Here is a 20,351-nt window from a genome sequence, read left to right as displayed (position 1 = left end):
TAGTTTTATTGTTCTATTTTGAGTGGGGCGAAAGGGGGATGATTTGAACTTTTATATATTTTTTATATTTTTAAAAACATTTTCTTTTTACTTTTGGCATGCTTCAATAGTCTCCATGGGAGGCTAGAAGCTGCCACAACCTGATCAGCTCAGCTACATAGAGGCAATGATCAGATCGCCTCTATGTAGCTGAATTACTCACTTGCTATGAGCGCCTACCACTGAGTGGCCCTCGCAGCAAGCCGGCATTGACAACCATAGAGGTCTCCAGGAGACCTTGGGTTGTCATCCCGACACACCAGTGACTTGTGATCACGTGACGGGGTCACCGGTGTGTGTATTTCCGGCGCGATTGCTGGAAGTGCTTGTTAAATGCCGCTGTCAGAGTTTGTATATTTGTATAGAGTTTGTATAGAGCTGTATATTTTTTTTATCTGAAAAACATTTGGATTCTCCTTATTTTCATTTTATACGGATGGCCTATCTATTGATGAATCAGCCCCAAAGGGATCATAACTTTTTTGGTGTTTCCTATTTGATGTATATACAGCAGACTCAGTGTCTCCTATGTGATGTGTATACGGCAGTCTCGATGTATCCTATGTGATGTATACTGCAGATCTCCAACTGCTTGAGTTCTAAAAAACTACAAAACTTATAACAACAAAGAGTAAACTGCGCTCCACCCTGATGCAAATCTGGAAAATAGTTCTGAGAAGCAGCATCATTTATAGAACCTAACATCTCAGCCCCACAAAAGAGAAGCAGTTACAGCCATCAAAGGAGGGGTGAGTTAATTAAATACTTGACCAAATATAGCAGGTAATTTTCAAGTTGATCGTTTTGTACTCAACTTGTACTCTACTCAACTTTTAATCCAGAACTTTGAGGACCTGCACTTCATCATTGTTTTCTGGTGTAAAAAACTCTTCATTAGTGGCTTGAGATCTTGTGCCTTATTTTTTTTATGTGTTTTGCACCTTTTTTTTAAATTGTCTTTCCGTTTTAAGGCTCTTTTTGATTTGTCCTTGTCAACTTTACATATCTAGATGGTTTAGACAGATTCATGAAAACTTTTTAAAATGTTGCATTTTTCCTTAGCGCATCTCACTCTAGGTCCTTGCCTAAAGTAAGGTTTTGGGTGGATTTTCGTTTTGGCACTGTTAAAGACTGTCATCTGACCCGCAAGTATGTGATATTCATGCTGCTGGCCACATTTTAACTAGACATTTGTCGCCTCGCTCAATTTACTTGTATTGATAGAGACACTGCATACCTTTCTAAAAAGCCTGGACAACCCCTTTAGAGAAAAAAAGAGCATTTTTTATTTTGCACCAATTTATGAACTGCATTTGTCTTTTTGATGAATGTGGCCCCCCAAAAAATCAGCAAATTCCACAAAAAAAGTGACTTTAAAAAATTGCAAATGATGATGTCTCTTATTACCAAGCAGATATCTGTCACTGGGAAAGCGTAATGCAGGGGTGGGGAACCTTTTTTCTGCCAAGGGCCATTTTGAATTTTATAATAGCGTTCGTAGGCCATATAAAATTATTAACTTAAACATTAGCCAACTATATCTATTCAAACATTTAAATAACTTGCTGCTCCCCCCCCCCGACACAGTATAATACAGGCACAGCTCCCTCAATGCACAGTATAGTGCAGCTCCACCCACACACAGTATAGGGCTGTTCCCCCAACACACAGTATAGTGCAGGTGCAGCTCCCCCAATACACAGTATATTGCAGAAACACACATGCACACAGTAAAGTGCAGCCCCTGCATACACACACACAATCACACAATACTCACCCCTCCTCCTTGTTCCCTGCACTGCTCCAGGCTCTGCTGCTACGGTCTCATCGGCTCCACTGATGGTAAAGCGTGGCGCACGATGAAGTGACGTCGTTGCGCACCTGCTGAGTCACAAGCAGAGGTGGAGTGATGGGACAGGGAGTGTCTGACACCCTCTCTCCTCCATCACTGCTTTCAACTGTTTCGGCGTTTACGATGCTAATAAGTTGAATGAGCGATGGGGGTAGTTCCGGGCCACATAGCGGCCGTCCGTGCACACCTCTGAAGAATTAAAGGGCTTGTGGGCAAAAAACGGACAAAGTGGCAGCGGGCCGCACCAGATGATATCACGGGCCGTATAAAGCCTGCAATCCGAACGTTCCTCACCCCTGGTGTAATAGATGGAGCACCAATCCTTTTCAAGACCATTGGTGTGGGTGCATTCACCAGGAAAACCTGGATAGAGAAAAAATGAGACAGAAAGTGAATTACCAACTATTTTAGATTGAACTTATTTACTGTGAACTGAGGAATAGTGGTGAGCGATCTGCGTCCCCCACTAAATACATTATATATATACAGTTGTGGCCAAAAGTATTGACACCCCTGCAATTCTGTCAGATAATACTCAGTTTCTTCCTGAAAATGATTGCAATCACAAATTATTTGGTATTATTATCTTCATTTAATTTGTCTTAAATGAAAAAACACAAAAGAGAATGAAGCAAAAAGCAAAACATTGATCATTTCACACAAAACTCCAAAAATGGGCCAGACAAAAGTATTGGCACCCTCAGCCTAATACTTGGTTGCACAAGCTTTAGCCAAAATAACTGCGACCAACCACTTCCAGTAACCATCAATGAGTTTCTTACAATGCTCTGCTGGAATTTTAGACCATTCTTCTTTGGCAAACTGCTCCAGATTCGTGATATTTGAAGGGTGCCTTCTCCAAACTGCCATTTTTAGATCTCTCCACAGGTGTTCTATGGGATTCAGGTCTGGACTCATTGCTGGCCACCTTAGAAGTCTCCAGTGCATTCTCTCAAACCATTTTCTAGTGCTTTTTGAAGTGTGTTTTGGGTCATTGTCCTGCTGGAAGACCAATGACCTCTGAGGGAGACCCAGCTTTCTCACACTGGGCCCTACACTATGCTGCAAAATTTGTTGGTAGTCTTCAGACTGCATTATGCCACGCACACGGTCAAGCAATCCAGTGCCAGAGGCAGCAAAGCAACCCCAAAACATCAGGGAACCTCCGCCATGTTTGATTGTAGGGACCGTGTTTTTTTCTTTGAATGCCTCTTTTTTTCTCCTGTAAACTCTATGTTGATGCCTTTGCCCAAAAAGCTCTACTTTTGTCTCATCTGACCAGAGAAGATTCTTCCAAAACGTTTTAGGCTTTTTCAGGTAAGTTTTGGCAAACTCCAGCCTGGCTTTTTTATGTCTCAGGGTAAGAAGCGGAGGTTCCCTGATGTTTTGGGGTTGCTTTGCTGCCTCTGGTTTTTTTGCTGCCTCTGGTTTTTTTTTACATGGTTTTTGAACCTTCCAAGTTCCAATCTTCAAAATAAAAAATAAGTATACAAAGAGTGTTTGAATTAGGTTTTGGTATGGATTTTGAAGTAGATCGTATTCAAAATCTACGTTAAAAAACATTCATTCTATGCCACATTGTATTGTTATCAAATGCTTTATTTTTTCCATTGATAACATGGCTCCTTATTCTGGCTCACGAAGGGAGATCCCCTCTTTATGTTGTCTAAATTTCCGGAAAGTGGTATATATAGAGTGATTGTCTTCATGTGACATAGACATTGCATTAGTTTGGGTTTATTGATAAAATTAGACAAAGAAAGAACAATAAAACTTTGTACCACCAGGGGGCGAGCAAAGACCAATCACAGAACGATTCTCATTTTATAGTAGAAGAATATTCAGAACTGAGAGTCCTCAACAGGTACGGACTGAGACTGAAATTCAGCCTTGGTCTTTGAAATCACACAGGCCCATGCTGTCCCCGTCCCTAAGCACAAGATGGGATATATTACTAATATTACCCTGGATCGAGGAAACCAAGATTTACTACAAGAACAATATTTCAAATATCCAAGAAGTATCATTTCTCCTTGCGGAGATTGACATGCTAAGCATGTCGAGATGAGGAGACTTCAAGCCGCAATGCTCCTCTGGGAAATATGCTAATTATGCAAATTGTCTCTGGAGACAATTTGCATAATTAGAATATTTCAAATGATACCCTAGCTTCTGGGGTAAGTGAAGGTCTCAGCGACTTTGTGCTCCGTCAGACCGTCACAACTCTTAACAGTATGGGTGTCTTGAGAACACCAATTCTGTTAACAACGTAGCAGACAAGGCGGCCCATAACCAGACAGGCCCTTCTGGCATTTGCCAGAATTGCCAGATGGCCAGTCCGGCCCTGGTCCTCAACCACTGAGGACTCTCAATTCTGAATATTCGTCTATCTACTGGCTAACACCGCACAAAGATATCATCTTTCCTGTATAATTTTATAGTATGCACTTTTGCAGGTGTTAGAGATAAATTCATACGAACCATAAATGTTGTGGATTTTACCTGCAGGTTACAGAGTCAGGTGTGAGGACGTCATTTCAACAAATCTCATCCACAAGTTGGGGATTTTTTTTTCTGCATGGAAATTGACCCATGGTGCTGATTTTGAATGGAGCCGGTGACCCTTAGAATTGAACCGTATAGACCTTCATATTAGTGACTTAGCCCCCTTAAAATGATATTGATACTGTAGATTTTAGTGGTTTAGCTTTATATAAAAACAGTTTATTAGATATGTAAGTGAGGCATGAGGGGGCTTCTGTGTACCTTAATTTTGGCCAAGTCTTCAGTGCAACATTCTTTTCTTTCAATTACCACCTTCCACCCCACCCCATTACGGTAACTGCCAGCCCTCGCTTTGGAGAGCTGCCCAATCGAAATCCCCAGCCTTAAACACACTGACACTGCAGGACCAAGAGCTCACACAGTGTCAGTGTGCGCAGGAGCGTTATCATCCCTCTCCTGTGTAGCGGACGGTCACTGCACCAAGGATCACACAGAAGTGAGAGGCCCCCAGACATGGGAGAGGGATGAGTGTGTGCACACTGACACTGAGTGCACTCTCACTTCCTGCCCGCTGCTTTATGACCGTGTGCAGCAAGCGGCCACCACACACAGGAGAGGGACGATAATGCTCCACTGCCTGAGCTCTTGGTCCTGCAGTGTCAGTGTGCTCACGGCTGGGAATTTACACCTGACAGTGCTTCAAATCGAGGGCTGTAAGGCTGTGGACACACGCTGTGGATTCACCTGCGGAACTTTCCGCATGGATTTAACAAAATCCGCAGGTATCTGCAGATTAGCCTGCGGTTTACCCCTGCGGTTTGACACCTCTACAATGGAGCAGGTGTGAAACCGCTGTGGATTCCGCAGAAAGAAGTGACATGCTGCTGTTTTGAAACCGCAGCAAATCCACACGGAAAACTACGCAGCATGTGCACTGTGGTTTTTGATTTCCACAGGTTATAATGGTACTGTACACCGCAGCAAAAACTGCTGCGGATCCGCAGGGCCAAATCCGCTGCGGATCCGCAGAAGAATCCGCAGCGTGTGCACACACCCTAAGGCTATGTGCACACGCTGCGGATCCGCTGCGGCATCTGCAGCAGTTCTGCAGACAGTGTACAGTACAATGTAAGTCTATGTGATTTACATTCTGCTGTGCACATGCTGCGTATTTTTAAATGCGGAAAAGTTGCGGTTTTGAATCCGCAGAAAGAATTGACATGTCATTCTTTTCTGCGGATTCTGCTGCGGTTTACCATCTCCTCCATTGTAGAGGTGATATACCGCAAAACCGCGGGCCAATCCGCAGCGTGTTCACACACCCTAAGGCTAGTTTCACACTAGCGTATTGCTGCACCTCCTCCCGTCAGCTCCGCCTACCTCGGCATGCGGCGTGCGTACCCTATCTTTTGCATTGGGGGCGCAGGCCGTACTGATGTACATGCGTTGTTTTGACAGTGCGGCAACTGCACCAAAATGCAACACATTGTTTGGCGCAGGTCTCCGCACCGTCAAAACGACGCATTTATACAGTTTATATAAAGCTAAATTACTAAAATCTACAGTAACGGTGATTTTTATACTGATATATGATATTTTATAAACCAAACCCAGGATTGGGACAATCAGAGGGAAAAATACAAGGCTAAGTTCACATTAGGCGGTTTTGGGGCGCATTTATTAATGCAAATTTTCAGCTTTACAGTACCAGCAAAGCCTATGAGATTTCAGGAATCTCATGCAGTTTTTTTTTTTCGTCATCAGGATTTTGTGCTTTGTGCGTTTTTCACCCATTAAAATGAATGGTTGGTGAAAGAAACGCTGAAAAAAGAGCCAAAAACGCAGGTATCAGGTCTTGCTGCATTTTTCATGTACCAAAACCTGAATCTATAGGACTTTTTTTCAACCCTAAGCTTTATCAGCATGCCAAAACTGCAGCAAAAAATGCATAAAAAAATGCAAGAAAAAAAACAAGGATAACATGCTTTTAAAATTTCTGCAGCTTTTTTTTTCCTGCCAAGAGAACAGGTTTTGTTGCTGAAAAAACACCTAGTGTGAACGTCACTGGGTCGCCCTCCCAGGGCAGCGGGGTACTCGGTACCGGGCCGGTGTCAGGGGGAATGTGTCACAGCGGCGGTGACCTGGTCCGTGGCCCTGGGCACCCCCAAATCAATGGTGGTTTTTAATGTGGTTTATGTGAATAGTTTGTGACGCCACCTGTGGTGTTTGGCAAGCAAGGTGTTAAGCCAACGCTGCACGCAGATCCTCTGGGGCTGGTGGTGTGTTGCAGCAGAGATGGTATAGCTCCCCACAGGTGAAGCTGTAGCCCCAGGGCAGTGTAGTTGCAATGGATGAGGATAGGCGCAGGCGGTGTGAGGAATGCTGGTACCCAGATGTAGCGGTGCTGACGGTGTTAGCACACAAATGAATGGAAGACACCAGGGCTTGCAGTTCCAAAGCTTAACTCACAGTCTGTGGTACATACTGGTGCCGGCCTCCGTGCCGTGTCCTCCGGGGCAGAGACTCAATCAACCTCCCGGGCAAGTCAGGACTCTCCTCTCTAAGGCTGAGTGCAGACGTACTTTTTGGCCCTGTGGATTTTTCCACGCAGAATGGAAGAAATACGCAGGTCAAATGACCTGCATTTTTCCTGCGGATTTCTTCCATTTTTCATGCGGTTTTCCATTGCGGTTTTCCCCCTGCGGATTTGGTGACAGGGGAGATGGAAAACTGCACAAAAGAAGTAACATGCTGCGGATTTTGTACCGCAGGAAAACCGCGCGGAAAAATCCGCAGCGTCTGCACAGCGGTTTTTGTTTTACATTGATTTGAAGGCTACTGTACATCACAATGCGGATATGCAACGTTTCTTCGCGGTAAAATCCGCTGCGGAACCGCTGCAAATCTGCATCGTGTGCACACAGCCTAACACTCCGCCAACATGTACCTTCCTGAATGACTCCGCCAATGCGCCTTAAGGTGTGAAGTACTCCAGTACTGATTTACCCCGGAATACCTCTTACTAGATGTTCCCTAGAACTCTACTTGTATGGCAGACAGCTGTAGCCTGCTCGGGGACTCCCTTCTCCTGAGTCCCGGCTCTCTATACAGATGCTGTTGTGCCCCAAGTCTTAGATGGCAGTAGTGCATTTACAGCCTACTACTCCACCGGTGTCTGCTGCAGAACCATAAGTGTCCATACAACCTCGGGGACCGGGCCCCGGCCTTGCGCTGAGAACCTATAGGCAGGGTTCCTCTTCCAACCCACGTCTCCTCTCTGTTCTCCTGCTCCTTCGTTCCGTGCTGTTCCTTCTCTCTCTTATGGAAGCTTAGGTTGCAGTTCTACGTCTTTCTCCTTTTGTTCCTTTCCCGTGCCAGCTGGCTCAGATCACTGAGGCAGCAGCAGCACTCCTTCCTCCATCCCTTCTTCCAGGGATCCTCACTCCTCCCGAGTGGCTTCCTCCCTCACTGACCTTCTGTCAGACTGAACTGACTGACCTGTAATTCTAAACCATCCCGCTCTTTTATATGGATCTCAACTCCACCCACCTTCCAGCACGTCCAGTGTTCCATGCAGGGAACCACCAAAGGTGCTCTGCTACTCTCTAAGCATGGAGCTGCAATGTGGTTTTGCTGAACTACTCTGTTGTGTGGGGTGCGAGTGTTGGAGCGTGGAAAGGGGTTCCCACCTTACTCGGATGGTGGGCACCACACCTTAGGAGAAGGTGCAGTACCTCTGTGGCGACTGAGCCTCAGGGGCGCCACATCACCACTCCTGCATTTCTCGCCCACTCCTGCTTTCGGCTTACAGACTGGCTAGTATAGACATATTACAGACATATTTGTCTCAATACTGAGATAAAACCGCTCCAAATAGTCAATGTGTGAATGTGGCTCAAGACTCTGCACCAGGCCCGGATTGGCAATATAACCAACCGGGCATTTTCCCGCTGGGCCGCTGTCACGTGGGCCGCGGGCGGCAGCGACCGATCATCTGGCCGCTTGCCAGCTGCTGCGGCCACTGTTGCTCCTGCCGCCGGCCCTCTGCGGGCACGGCGGTGATAGTTTCCAAGTTCCTCCCGCACTGCAGGGAGATAAGCCGCCACGCCCCCCATCCTCGACGTAGCATGAGACCCCCTCCCCCCCGCAGCCACTCACAGCGTCGCACTCGCTTGCCTGCTCGCTCTGTTCGCAGGACCTGTGATGAGGTCACAGGAGGGGAGGAGTCAGGGGGTCACATGATCAGGAGCCTTTGTCCAGACCCCCCGATCATGTCACCCCTGACTCCGCCCCTCCTGTGACCTCATCACAGGTCCTGTGCGCTCAGCCTTGCCTCTACCGTCTGCAAGACTCTGCTTTGCTGTTGTCATGGTGCTGGTTGAGGTAAGTATGTGTGGGGTCAGGATTTACAGTGTGGATGTAGCAGAGCTGTGTGTGTATGAGGTGTACGGAGCAGAGCCGTGTGTGTACGAGGTGTACAGAGCGGAGCCGCGTGTGTATGAGGTGTACGGAGCGGAGCCGCGTGTGTATGAGGTGTACGGAGCGGAGCCGTGTGTACGAGGTGTACGGAGCGGAGCCGTGTGTACGAGGTGTACGGAGAGGAGCCGTGTGTGTACGAGGTGTACGGAGCGGAGCCGTGTGTACGAGGTGTACGGAGCAGAGCCGTGTGTGTACGAGGTGTACGGAGCAGAGCCGTGTGTGTACGAGGTGTACGGAGCGGAGCCGCGCGTGTACGAGGTGTACGGAGAGGAGCCGTGTGTATGAGGTGTACGGAGAGGAGCCGTGTGTACGAGGTGTATGGTGGGGAGCCGCGTGTACGAGGTGTGCGGAGCGGAGCCGCGTGTGTACGATGTGTACGGAGCGGAGCCGTGTGTACGAGGTGTACGGAGCAGAGTCGTGTGTGTACGAGGTGTACGGAGCGGAGCAGTGTGTGTACGAGGTGTACGGAGCAGAGCCGTGTGTATGAGGTGTACGGAGAGGAGCCGCGCGTGTACGAGGTGTACGGAGCGGAGCCGTGTGTACGAGGTGTACGGAGCGGAGCCGCGTGTGTACGAGGTGTACGGAGCAGAGCCGTGTGTGTACGAGGTGTACGGTGGGGAGCCGTGTGTACGAGGTGTACGGAGAGGAGCCGTGTGTACGAGGTGTACGGAGAGGAGCCGTGTGTACAAGGTGTACGGAGCGGAGCCGCGTGTGTACCAGGTGTACGGAGCGGAGCCGCGTGTGTACCAGGTGTACGGAGCGGAGCCGCGTGTGTACCAGGTGTACGGAGCGGAGCCGCGTGTGTACCAGGTGTACGGAGCGGAGCCGCGTGTGTACCAGGTGTACGGAGCGGAGCCGCGTGTGTACGAGGTGTACGGAGCGGAGCCACGTGTGTACGAGGTGTACGGAGCGGAGCCGTGTGTGTACGAGGTGTACGGAGCGGAGCCGTGTGTGTACGAGGTGTACGGAGCGGAGCCGCGTGTGTACGAGGTGTACGGAGCGGAGCCGCGTGTGTACGAGGTGTACGGAGCGGAGCCGCGTGTGTACGAGGTGTACGGAGCGGAGCCGCGTGTGTACGAGGTGTACGGAGCGGAGCCGCGTGTGTACGAGGTGTACGGAGCGGAGCCGCGTGTGTACGAGGTGTACGGAGCGGAGCCGCGTGTGTACGAGGTGTACGGAGAGGAGCCGTGTGTACGAGGTGTGCGGAGCCGTGTGTGTACGAGGTGTACGGAGCGGAGCCGCGTGTGTACGAGGTGTACGGAGAGGAGCCGCGTGTACGAGGTGTACGGAGCGGAGCCGTGTGTACGGAGCGGAGCCGTGTGTACGAGGTGTACGGAGAGGAGTCGCGCGTGTACGAGGTGTACGGAGCGGAGCCGTGTGTACGAGGTGTACGGAGAGGAGTCGCGCGTGTACGAGGTGTACGGAGAGGAGCCGTGTGTACGGAGAGGAGCCGTGTGTACGGAGAGGAGCCGTGTGTACGAGGTGTACGGAGAGGAGCCGTGTGTACGAGGTGTACGGAGAGGAGCCACGTGTACGAGGTGTACGGAGAGGAGCCACGTGTGTATACGAGGTGTACGGAGAGAAGCCGTGTGTACGAGGTGTACGGAGAGGAGCCGTGTGTACGAGGTGGACGGAGCGGAGCCGCGCGTGTGCGAGGTGTACGGAGAGGAGCCACGCGTGTACGAGGTGGACGGAGTGGAGCCGTGTGTGTATGGAGTGGAGCCATATGTGTACGGGATGTACGGAGCGGAGCCAAGTGTGTACAAAGCGGGCTTTTCCCACGGACACAGGAGTACACGGCGGAGCCCCGAGGAGCATTTTAAAACACACACATGACGTTCCACCTGAAGTGATGTGCTGGAAGCTGACCGGAAATTAGATAATTTCTTGAGGAGATTGTGACGGAACCAGGAATGCTTCAGGTTCATCACCGTGTCCTCCTCCGACAGCGCAGATAGCAGGATAGCCTTGGAATCGGGGATGCCGGCCATGTGAGTGGATCATGATAGGTCCTGCACCAGGAGGCTCAGGTGGGCACTACAATGGGAGCCGGACTGCTATAGTATCTTTATAGAATCTTTCTTTATTTCTTTCTCTCTTTTTCTTTCTCTCTCTGTTCTTTCATTCTCTCTCTGTTCTTTCTTTCTCTCTCTAATCTTTCTTTTTTCTCTCTCTGTTCTTTCTTCCCCTCTTTCTTTCTTTTTCTTTCCTCTCTTTCTCTCTGTTCTTTCTTTCTTTCCCCTCTTTCTTTCTCTCTCTGTTCTTTCTCTGTCTCTCACTGTTCTTTCTTTGTCTCTCACTGTTCTTTCTTTCCCCTTTCTTTCTCGCTCTCTCTGTTTTCTTTTTTCTCTCTCTCTCTGTTTTCTCTCTTCCTTAGTGCCAGTCAGTGTGCCCATAATGCCAGCCACTGTGCCCTCAGTACCAGTCAGTGTGATCAGCAGTGCTAAATGGGTGCGATTAGGTGTGGACATGGGTGTGACTAGTTGTGAAATGGGTGTGGTTGGGCGTGGCCAAAATTTGCAGCGGCACGCTGCGCTCCGCAGTCTTTGTCCATCTTTCCCTTCTTCAAAAGTTGGGAGGTATGATAGGGGCGGCTATGACCAGGGGGTCTGGTTGCCCAATGGATAGCAGTGCTGCCAGGAATTCTGTCACCGTACATGCAAAAGGGGACAGAGCTTTGGGAGGAGTACTGTACCTAAATGCAATAAATAGGACTGAGCTGAAATACTGGGCACAGCTCTGACTACGTGTTATATAGTCGTGTTAATCTCCTCTCACTTCTTGTAAACTACAAGTGTACAAATATATTATATAGTCACCATGTGACTAGTGGGCCTGTGTAACTTCAAATGCCAGGGCTGAATTTTAGTCCCAGTCCGGCCCTGCTCTGCACTCCTTGCATAGAATTATGTAAACCTAGATTTTATTGCGATAACAATCCATAACTAATCCTGCGACATTTCGGTCTCAATGAGGCGACGCGGCTTCAGCGTGCAGCAGAGATGCCAGTGTGAACACGCCGCTGCACCACCGGGACCCGCGGGACACTGCCCCGCCGCAGCTGCAGTGACGTTCCGATTTCTTTCTGACAGGACACGCCCCCCAGCCACTATTGGGCTGTGACTCTGTGGGCGTGTCTTACCGTCCAGAGTGGGTATGCGTAAAAAAAGGGGGAGGTCCTGTACGAGCTGTCAATCATAGGAGAAGTCGGAAGTGGGGCAAGGTATGCTCAGCCATCATGTCAGACCCGCCGGAAGTGGGGCACGGAAACCGGAAAAGAGGGTCTCTAAGCTAGTGGGTTGGTTGCTAGGTGCAGGCAGGAAGTCGGGAGGTGGGGGTGACAGAATGATGGCAGCTGTGCTGGCTGGCTGGGACAGGATGGCGAGTCCCGGGCGCTGGCTCCCCTTCTGTCTCCTGGTCCTGGTGTGGTCCGCGGTGCTGCCCGCACACATTAAGAAGGCGATGGAGGAAAGGCCGGAGCTGTACAACCACTACTACCACCACACGGAGCTGGGCGAGCGGCTGCACTCGCTGGCACAGGAGTACCCGGAGCTGTGCCGGCTCTCCAGCCTCGGCGTGTCCGTGCAGGGCCGGGAGCTGTGGGTGATGCGGGTGACCGCGGACACGGACACGGCGCCCCCGGACCGGCCGCAGTTCAAGTATGTGGGGAACATGCACGGAGACGAGACGGTGTCCCGCCAGGTGCTGGTGTACCTGCTGCAGCTGCTCCTGGACGGCTACGGCCGCGACCCGCGCCTCACACAGCTCGTCAACACCACCGACATCTACATCGTGCCCAGCCTCAACCCGGACGGCTTCGAGGCGGCGCAGGAGGGGGACTGCCCGGGGGAGAAGGGCGGCAGGAACAACGCCCGCCACCTGGACCTCAACCGCAACTTCCCGGACCAGTTCTCCCAGAAGCAGCCGCCGGACCCGCAGCAGGTGCCCGAGGTGGTGGCCATGATGAGGTGGATCCAGGAGAACCGGTGAGGAGGGCGCGGGCTGTGTGGGGACATATTCCAGGGCCCCCAGCCAAGGCCGAGCGACATCTAGATAGCATGAGCCGCAGCAGCTGAGGGGTTAACCTGCTGGGCTCAGGGCGCTGACAGCGGGGGCCGCAGGGGTGGGCTACGTTCCCATAACTAATATTTTGCTTTGTATTTGACGCTGCTCATGTTGCTTACATTTCCAGCAAAGTTTATGGGATTTATAGAAATCTGGCGCCCGATGTGCTTTCAGGCTGAGTTCACACTCGGCGTTTTTGCAGTGTTTTTTTTTTTTTAATGCAAATTTTCAGCAGAGTTTTCCAGTACCAGCAAACTCTGAGATTTCAGAAATCTTATGCACACGTGTTGTCTTTTTGTCCTCAGGGTCTTGTACTTTGCTTGTATTTTTTTTTTTGCACAGTGGAGCGTGTCCCTTCCTTCAGGGTAGGTGCACACGATCCAGAATTGCTGCGGGTTTGACGCTGAGTATTTATGCAGCGTCCAGATGTTACAGCATAGTGGATGGGATGTCAGGAAATCCGATGCCCACTATGTGTCCACAGGCGCGCACGGATCACCGGCGGAAACGGACACACGGCGTGTCTCTCCAGACCGCAGCATGGCTGTTTCTTTTGCAGAGACACGAGTCTCCGCAAGACAAATTTCATCTATAAAATGTATAGGACGCCGTGATTCCACCCGGCTCAGTCATCACATGCCGATTTCCTTGCATTCAGTAGACAGCAGCGCTTTGGACACAGCGAACATGCTCTACGTCAAGGTGCAGCTCCTTCGGGAGCGTGTGCACTCGGCCTCGCCGTTTTTTTGTCAGCGTTTTTCACCCAATAACCTTAATAGGTGGTGAAACATTGCACCAAAAATGCAGGTATCATGTTTTGCTGTGTTTTTAGTGCCAAAACCTGATTCTGTAGAATAGGACTTTTTTTTTTTTTTTTTTTCCAACACTGATCTTTATCAGGATGCACAGGAGACAAATCTAGCATGCCAAAACTGCAGCAAAAAAGGAAAGAAAAACCAAGGAAAACATTCTTTTTTTTATTTTTCAGCAGCTTCTTTCCTGCCAACAGATCAGGTTTTGCTGCAGAAAAAAACCACCTAGAGTGAACGTAACCTTTGTGTTTCTTCCTTACTTTGTGGTTCGTGTTTGGGATCTGCAACATGTCACCGTATCTTGCAGTAAATATACACTTGTGAGGATTTTCCTATAGGCTCGAATGAGATGGGAAAAATCCACAGGTGAGAACCATATATGCGCTTTTAGTATGTTTCTTTAGTGGAAATGCAATAAAAACGCATGTAATCCGCCCATGATTTTATCAATAAAGTGTTATTGTAGCCATGTACCAAGAAGCATCCAAAGCAAAGCAGCTTTATTTATAACGTGACATACCAAACAATGCTGAAGTTGGATTCTTATTCGGCAGTTTCTTTTTTTTTTTTTTTTTTTTTAACAAGTTAAACAGAAGTAAAAAATTCCAATAATAAAATACAATGCAGCAGGGAGCCCTGAGGTGACCATGCTTAAAATCAGCTATAACAGAAAACTGGCACAAAAATGGACATCAAAGTGGGCACTGAAGGGCGTTACTGAAAGAGCTAAATGACTTTGGGCCACTGACCTCACACTGCAGATGCCTAGATCATGGTGCCTCACATCAAATTCAGGGTACTGCAGCCTAAAAGCTCCAGTATGGTGATGATGTGTGAGGCTGAGCCTCTGGGGCCTCAGTATTCGTAAAAAATGTGCTACTGGGGCTCAGGCAGGCTTATTGTTGCTAATGGCCTTATGCGCAGCAGGAATTTTAAATTGGGGCGACTGACTAATCTGAACATGGCAAGATTTTTTTTTTTATGTAGTAACTTGAAAAATTATGAAATTGGTAAAAAAAAAAATAAAAAATAAAAATTATAACCAAATTTAAAGTTATTGTCTCATCTTGTTAAATGGGTAAAATTGTAAATTGCTTCTTAAAAAACCACTTGCAATTTCTCTTCTTTAAAAATCATCTCTATTCTCAAAAACGGAGGGATTTTCAATTCTTTAGTTTCCTGCGTGTTGTCTAGGTTACCGGTCACCTCTGCATTGTTATCATAGGTGGGTGAGGGACTCGCTCTTGGAATCTGCCCATAGTGCAGAGACAGAGCTGCCTCTGCTTGGAGCCTGGGAAGAAAGCGCATAGTTTGGTCCTGCAGCCACAGCCATGCCGCTGGTCCGGACTTCAGGAGCAGCCGACAGCTTTTTCTGATGGCGCAGATGCACAGTAAGGAGGCCAGAAAGTTGTATGCAATATTACATGGTTGAAAAAAGACAAATATCTATTAAGTTCAATGGAGAGTAAACTTTTTTCTTAAGTTTCCGTGCTTTTGCTTTTTCTTGTAGGGAACATGAGTCGTCCATATGTTTTACTGCAATTCGTGGGCGTCAGCGTCTCTTAATAATTATAGTCTCCCATAACCACCCTGTAAGTGTTATGTGAACCAGTTCCTCTAATACCAGAGCTACTCCAAACTGAAATGTTGGTGAAACCTTCGCCTAGCGTGAGGTCCTAAAGGGGTTATCTGGGATTCTGTTCATTTTGCTGCCGCAAATCTAGGAAACCTCTGCAGCCAATCACTGGCTCAGCGGTCTCGTGCCGTACATGCTAGCATCACCTCTAAGGCCGGTGACTGACAGCCAGTCTTGTATTCCTCCGGGTGTCAGCCCTTCACCCTGACTTCTCACTTGTAAGACCCACCCCGCTGTCACACATTCGTGGGTATCGTTGGCTGATCCTATATTTTACCCACTTTGCTTTTAGAGGAGTCGGTAAGTAATGAAAGTATTCACATAGCAAATGTGATAATCAGAGGTGGACTGCCTGGGGGCCTGAGCTAGGACACCTCTAGGGGCATTTTATTTTTTATTTTATTAAAATGCATTGGTAAAAAATTGTGTTGTGTTTTTTTTTTTTTTTTTTTTTTTAGGTTATTAACTATTTTTTGCCACTTGGTTTTTGCAGACTTCATGTTTCCTTTTTAATTGTTGGCTGCAGAAAGAGATGAACTGAGAATCCGTCAGTGAGCTCGTCATGATGGGCAGTTTGTAACTTTGTCCGTCCTGTCCAGAGTTATTTTTGGTGCTTTATGGCCACAGAGAGTTGGCGGATCAATTCTTGGTACACCACTCTCATCTGCCAGATCAAGAGTCTGACCATTGTTGTGACGTCACCTGTGCGTCGTGTTGTGCCAAACAAACAGGAAAAGTGACGCAGCAGCTGTGCCACCAAAAACACACAAACCATATACTGAAAAAAGCAAAATAAAAGGGGCACAAGTCTGATAAATTTTCAAAGCTGCTGTTATCTACTTGTAGTAAGCATTCTAACAAGATGATAGAAGTACAAAAAAAGAGTTTGCTTTAAAAAGGTGCTCGCCCCCCGAAACATCCCAACTGGTGCAAGATTGCACCCCCATTCCCTGTATGATGTTTCCATGACAGGTTGGTTGTATCTACAGCTGATGTAGATCATTCCACCAATCTACTTTGGATCATCTCCCAGGACTCTCTCTGGTAATATTGGGCCTGAAGTCTATTCTGTTCAGCAAGTATTTACCCTAATCCTTGCAAATATCCTTTAAGTTTTTTTTTGTATATTTATATTATCTTGCAGGAATGTTTAACGCAAGTAAATAATGGCAGCTTTGAACATTTATCCAGCTCGTGTCCTTTTTTTATCTTACTTACGCATTTTTTTGAGTATAATGTCGTGACCAGCCCAGCGAATCAAAATCAGCGACGGGGATCCCGGAAGGTTAGAGAATTGCGAGCCTCCCATCCAGCAGCCAGCGACTACTGATGCGGCAGATGGACTGGAGTCCCACAGATCAATCCGTCTCAAATCTAGACATAGACCATAGCAGAAGGTAAGCCGAACTTTGTGTTGATGAAAGGAGCTCAGAAAAAGGGGGATAGATGAGTTACCAGTTCTGTCAGAATGAGCTCACTGATGGATTGTCAGGTAGCTCATTATGCTGAATTTTTGATTGAGCTGAATTGTAAAATGTATTCTTAGCCCCAAATACATGCATTTAATAAACACTCACTCTTGACAGTGACTTTATCTTTTAGAGGGGCTATCTAATTTTGAAATCCCAATTTGACTGTTTGCAAATCCTTAGTTAAAGGCAACTTGTCAAAAATCCCGCCCCAACCCTGTGAGAAATCACATAAGACTGTATAAAAGTGTTATCCAGCTCGCTCACATTGAAGTAGCCAGCAAATCCTCAACTTGGATAGAAAAATTGAAAAAAAAAAATTGTTTGTAGAATTGAAAAAATAATAAATGTGGGATCTTTTCCTGCATGTTTCGAACTGAATCTCAGTCCTTTCGCATAGGTTTTCCCATATGACGTTGTAGCTCTTTTTTTTTTAGATGACCTAGTCAATCCCTTTATGACAAGAAGCGAAGCTCCAGCAGTGAGAAATTGCTTTTTGAAGTTGTTTGAAAATGTTATTGGGAGGCGATGATGCACTTACAGCTTCTCAGCCTCAGGCCGGGGTCTCGCTAGCGTATCACATCGGAACCGAGATGCTAATGACACTCGGCTGCTGCGAGCGCGTTCCGAGTGTCGGGGCTCTGACGCGGAGGAGACGGAGAAATTAATTTCTTCAATCTCTTCCATTGCTGGCGGCGGGCACCGGCCTGCACTCAGGTGATAGAGTGCAGTGCGATGTTTCACATGCACCCATGATCTTATATGGGTACGTGCAATCCGATTCACAGATGCAATCACAGCATGTTGAATCAGCATGAGAAAGTAATCACTCATGTGAGCTGCCCCATAGGTTAACATTCAGCTGAGTGCAATCTGATTCTTTTATTGGAGTGCACTTGTCCGATTACATCCCAAGTGGGAGCGCGCACTTACCTTGTGTTTCTTACTTAGCAGAACGCTGCCGTGGCTGGTTAACAGGTTAGTGGCTTGGTGCCAGAGCAAATGACCTGTTAATAATCCAGGGGAGTGAGCTTCTAGGTAGTGAATACAGCTTTGGGCTGAGAAGCTAGAAGGAAGCGCATCATTACGCCCCAATGCATTTCCAGTCATAACTGCTGGCGTCATCACTTTGTGGCCATAAAGGGATACACAGTCATATTAATGCTTTTGGGGAGAGGGTGTAAACGTTTCTGATGGGTTCCCTTTAAATGTGTTGTCCAGGATTTAGATTTTGGGCATCTAACTGACAGGTCATCAATGTCAGATCAGTGGGGTTCTGACAACTGACTCCCACACTGATCAGATTTTTGCAAACTCCCTGGTGACCAGAAGTAAGTGGTGCAGTGAGCAGGGACAGCACAGCTCCGTTCACAGTGTAGCGGCTGTTGTCAGATACTGATGAGGAGCTGAGCTACAGCACTCAAGAAAGGCTCCTACACCGTGTACGGAGGGGTGGAGTACCCTGGGAGCTGGTCATGGGGTGCCTGGTATCTGATTCTCATCAATATGATATTGATGACCTGTCCTATGGATAGGTTGTCATTGTTTAATGCTGGATAACATTTTCTGGAAAGAAATGTTCATGATCTTCATTTATTAACCAGAGCTATAGCTTCCCCCAATCTCCTGGACTGCTGTCAGTCAGTGCCAGGGCGCGGTGACGGCCACTGTTCTCTACACACTGAGTGGTGACTGATCTGTGCCGGCCGTACCCCCTATGACTGAAAGAGCCAGGCTGCTGTGGGGAATACAGCTTATTCCTCCTGGCAGTGGGGCTTTCAGTGCTGGCGCCGCACAGTGTCAGAACACTATGAACCTGTAGATTAATCCCATATCTGCAGGTTAATAGTGTTATTTTTACATCGCAGGTTCCTTTTGAGTATATACAGTATGTGGTTGTAACGTGTAGAGTTAATCCATTTTAAAGTGTTAATTGTTATACACTTCTGAGGCTTCATCAAGACGTCAGGTTATTTTCCTGTATGAGAAAAACTGCGCGTTTCATCAGTTACATCTTAATTTGTCCCAAGTTTCAGTGTTTTATTTTTTTTTTTAAACTGATGAGAGAAAAAAAAGTTTATCCACTTTCTATCAGTCGGTGACAGGCAGCACCCGGATGGCATCCAAGTTCTCAAATTTTTTTTTTCCACCGTGACTTTCCTTGCCGAATTTAGACACTTTAACCCCGCAAAACGATCACGGACATGTGAACAGCCCCATAGACTTTCATAGGTACGAGTGCTATCCGTGAAAAAATCAGGTAGCGCTCATACTTGAATGACTGTGTGAATGAGCCCTTACCTGTAATATCTGCAGAAGGAACATCATTAACCCCATGATCGGCGGACACAAGTTTCCCTGCACAGCGGGTCTGTATGTCCTGTAACCTCTCATTTCTGACGGTACATATAGCGCGCTGCTAATTTGCCATAGAGCAGCATTATATTTTTCCTGCAGTGATCTTTTATTATTGCTTTTTGCCCTTGGCACTTAGTATATTCTTTTCCATTATATGAAAAAGCTGTAAAACCAGTTTTACCCGGTGCAAAAAAAGTCATTTTCTGTCGTTAGAGAGAATGTATGTCATCAAAAAATGACCTTTAAATCAAGTTTTGTATGTTCAAAGGAACTTGTTGGCACAGCAGTCTCTGATTTGGTAAAGGCAGAACAGTGGTTATAATTACCATGGAGGTCATGTCTGTGTCATAGCCGGCACTTAGCGGTCAGAGGAGAAAATGAGCTTTTATTTAACCCATTCTGTTCCAGTCATCTGCGCGGTCACGGCTGTTCTCCAATCACACCCTCTGTTTGGCGCTTATCACAGCTAGCCGGTGCGGTCAGAGAGCAGGATAGCTGATTTCATTTCATTTCTACATGGAGGATGTCAGGGGGCGATATCTGGAGCAGTGAGGTATCTGATTTGAATGTGACAATTTTTGAGTTTTGAGCCACTGAAGTATGATATTGTGGAATTAACCTTTAATTTTCAGAGCTCAGGATGTGGCTTTATACCCTAACATTCTGCAAGTTAAATTGTGTGGAAAGCACAGACCTATTGCATAAATTTCACAGGAAATTAATCAGGGTTTGCTGTAAGCTGGCCCCGTTTCTCTAGAAGTGTACTTTCCACTGGGCTTACAGGATTTATGAGGTGAAGATCTCTGCGTCTCACTGAGTCCTCACAAAGCTGGCTTACCAGCAAAGACCGCACACATGATCGACCCATCATCGAACTGGCTAGAAGCCCACGTACACACTAAAGGGAATCTGTCAGCAGGTATTTGCTATGTAATCTGAGAGCAGCATGATGTAGGGACAGAGACCTTGATTCCAAGGATGTTACTTAGTTTACTGGGTGCAGCAGTTATGATAGTCAGCTTGTTCTGTTGCAGAGCGCCGTAATTGAGCTGTGTATAACCACAACTTTGTGTACATTGCATAATGACAGCTGCTAATCAGTGCTGGGTGCGGGGTAGGACTAGGAGGCAAAAGGC

At 47.6% G+C, this 20,351-nt stretch overlaps 2 protein-coding genes across 3 annotated transcripts in view; one reads left to right on the top strand and one right to left on the bottom strand.

Annotated features, from left to right (window-relative positions):
* The window catches only part of TMIGD1 (transmembrane and immunoglobulin domain containing 1), a 62,743-nt gene extending 60,486 nt beyond the window's left edge, over nucleotides 1-2,257 (bottom strand). For both annotated transcript variants that reach the window (XM_073565419.1, XM_073565420.1), the window contains exon 1: nucleotides 2,186-2,257. The gene's annotated coding sequence lies outside the window, so the exon portion shown is untranslated. The remainder of the gene's footprint in view (nucleotides 1-2,185) is intronic.
* Nucleotides 2,258-12,123: 9,866 nt separating this feature from the next.
* The window catches only part of CPD (carboxypeptidase D), a 101,949-nt gene continuing 93,721 nt past the window's right edge, over nucleotides 12,124-20,351 (top strand). The window contains exon 1 of the mRNA XM_073565418.1: nucleotides 12,124-12,861. Coding sequence (XP_073421519.1) covers nucleotides 12,221-12,861 — 641 coding nt within the window. The 5' untranslated portion in view covers nucleotides 12,124-12,220. The remainder of the gene's footprint in view (nucleotides 12,862-20,351) is intronic.

This window comes from Dendrobates tinctorius, unplaced genomic scaffold (genome assembly GCF_039654945.1).
Source record: "Dendrobates tinctorius isolate UK_male_01 unplaced genomic scaffold, ASM3965494v1 ptg000016l, whole genome shotgun sequence".
Taxonomy (NCBI): domain Eukaryota; kingdom Metazoa; phylum Chordata; class Amphibia; order Anura; family Dendrobatidae; genus Dendrobates; species Dendrobates tinctorius.
This window is presented reverse-complemented; position numbering and strand designations above follow the sequence as displayed.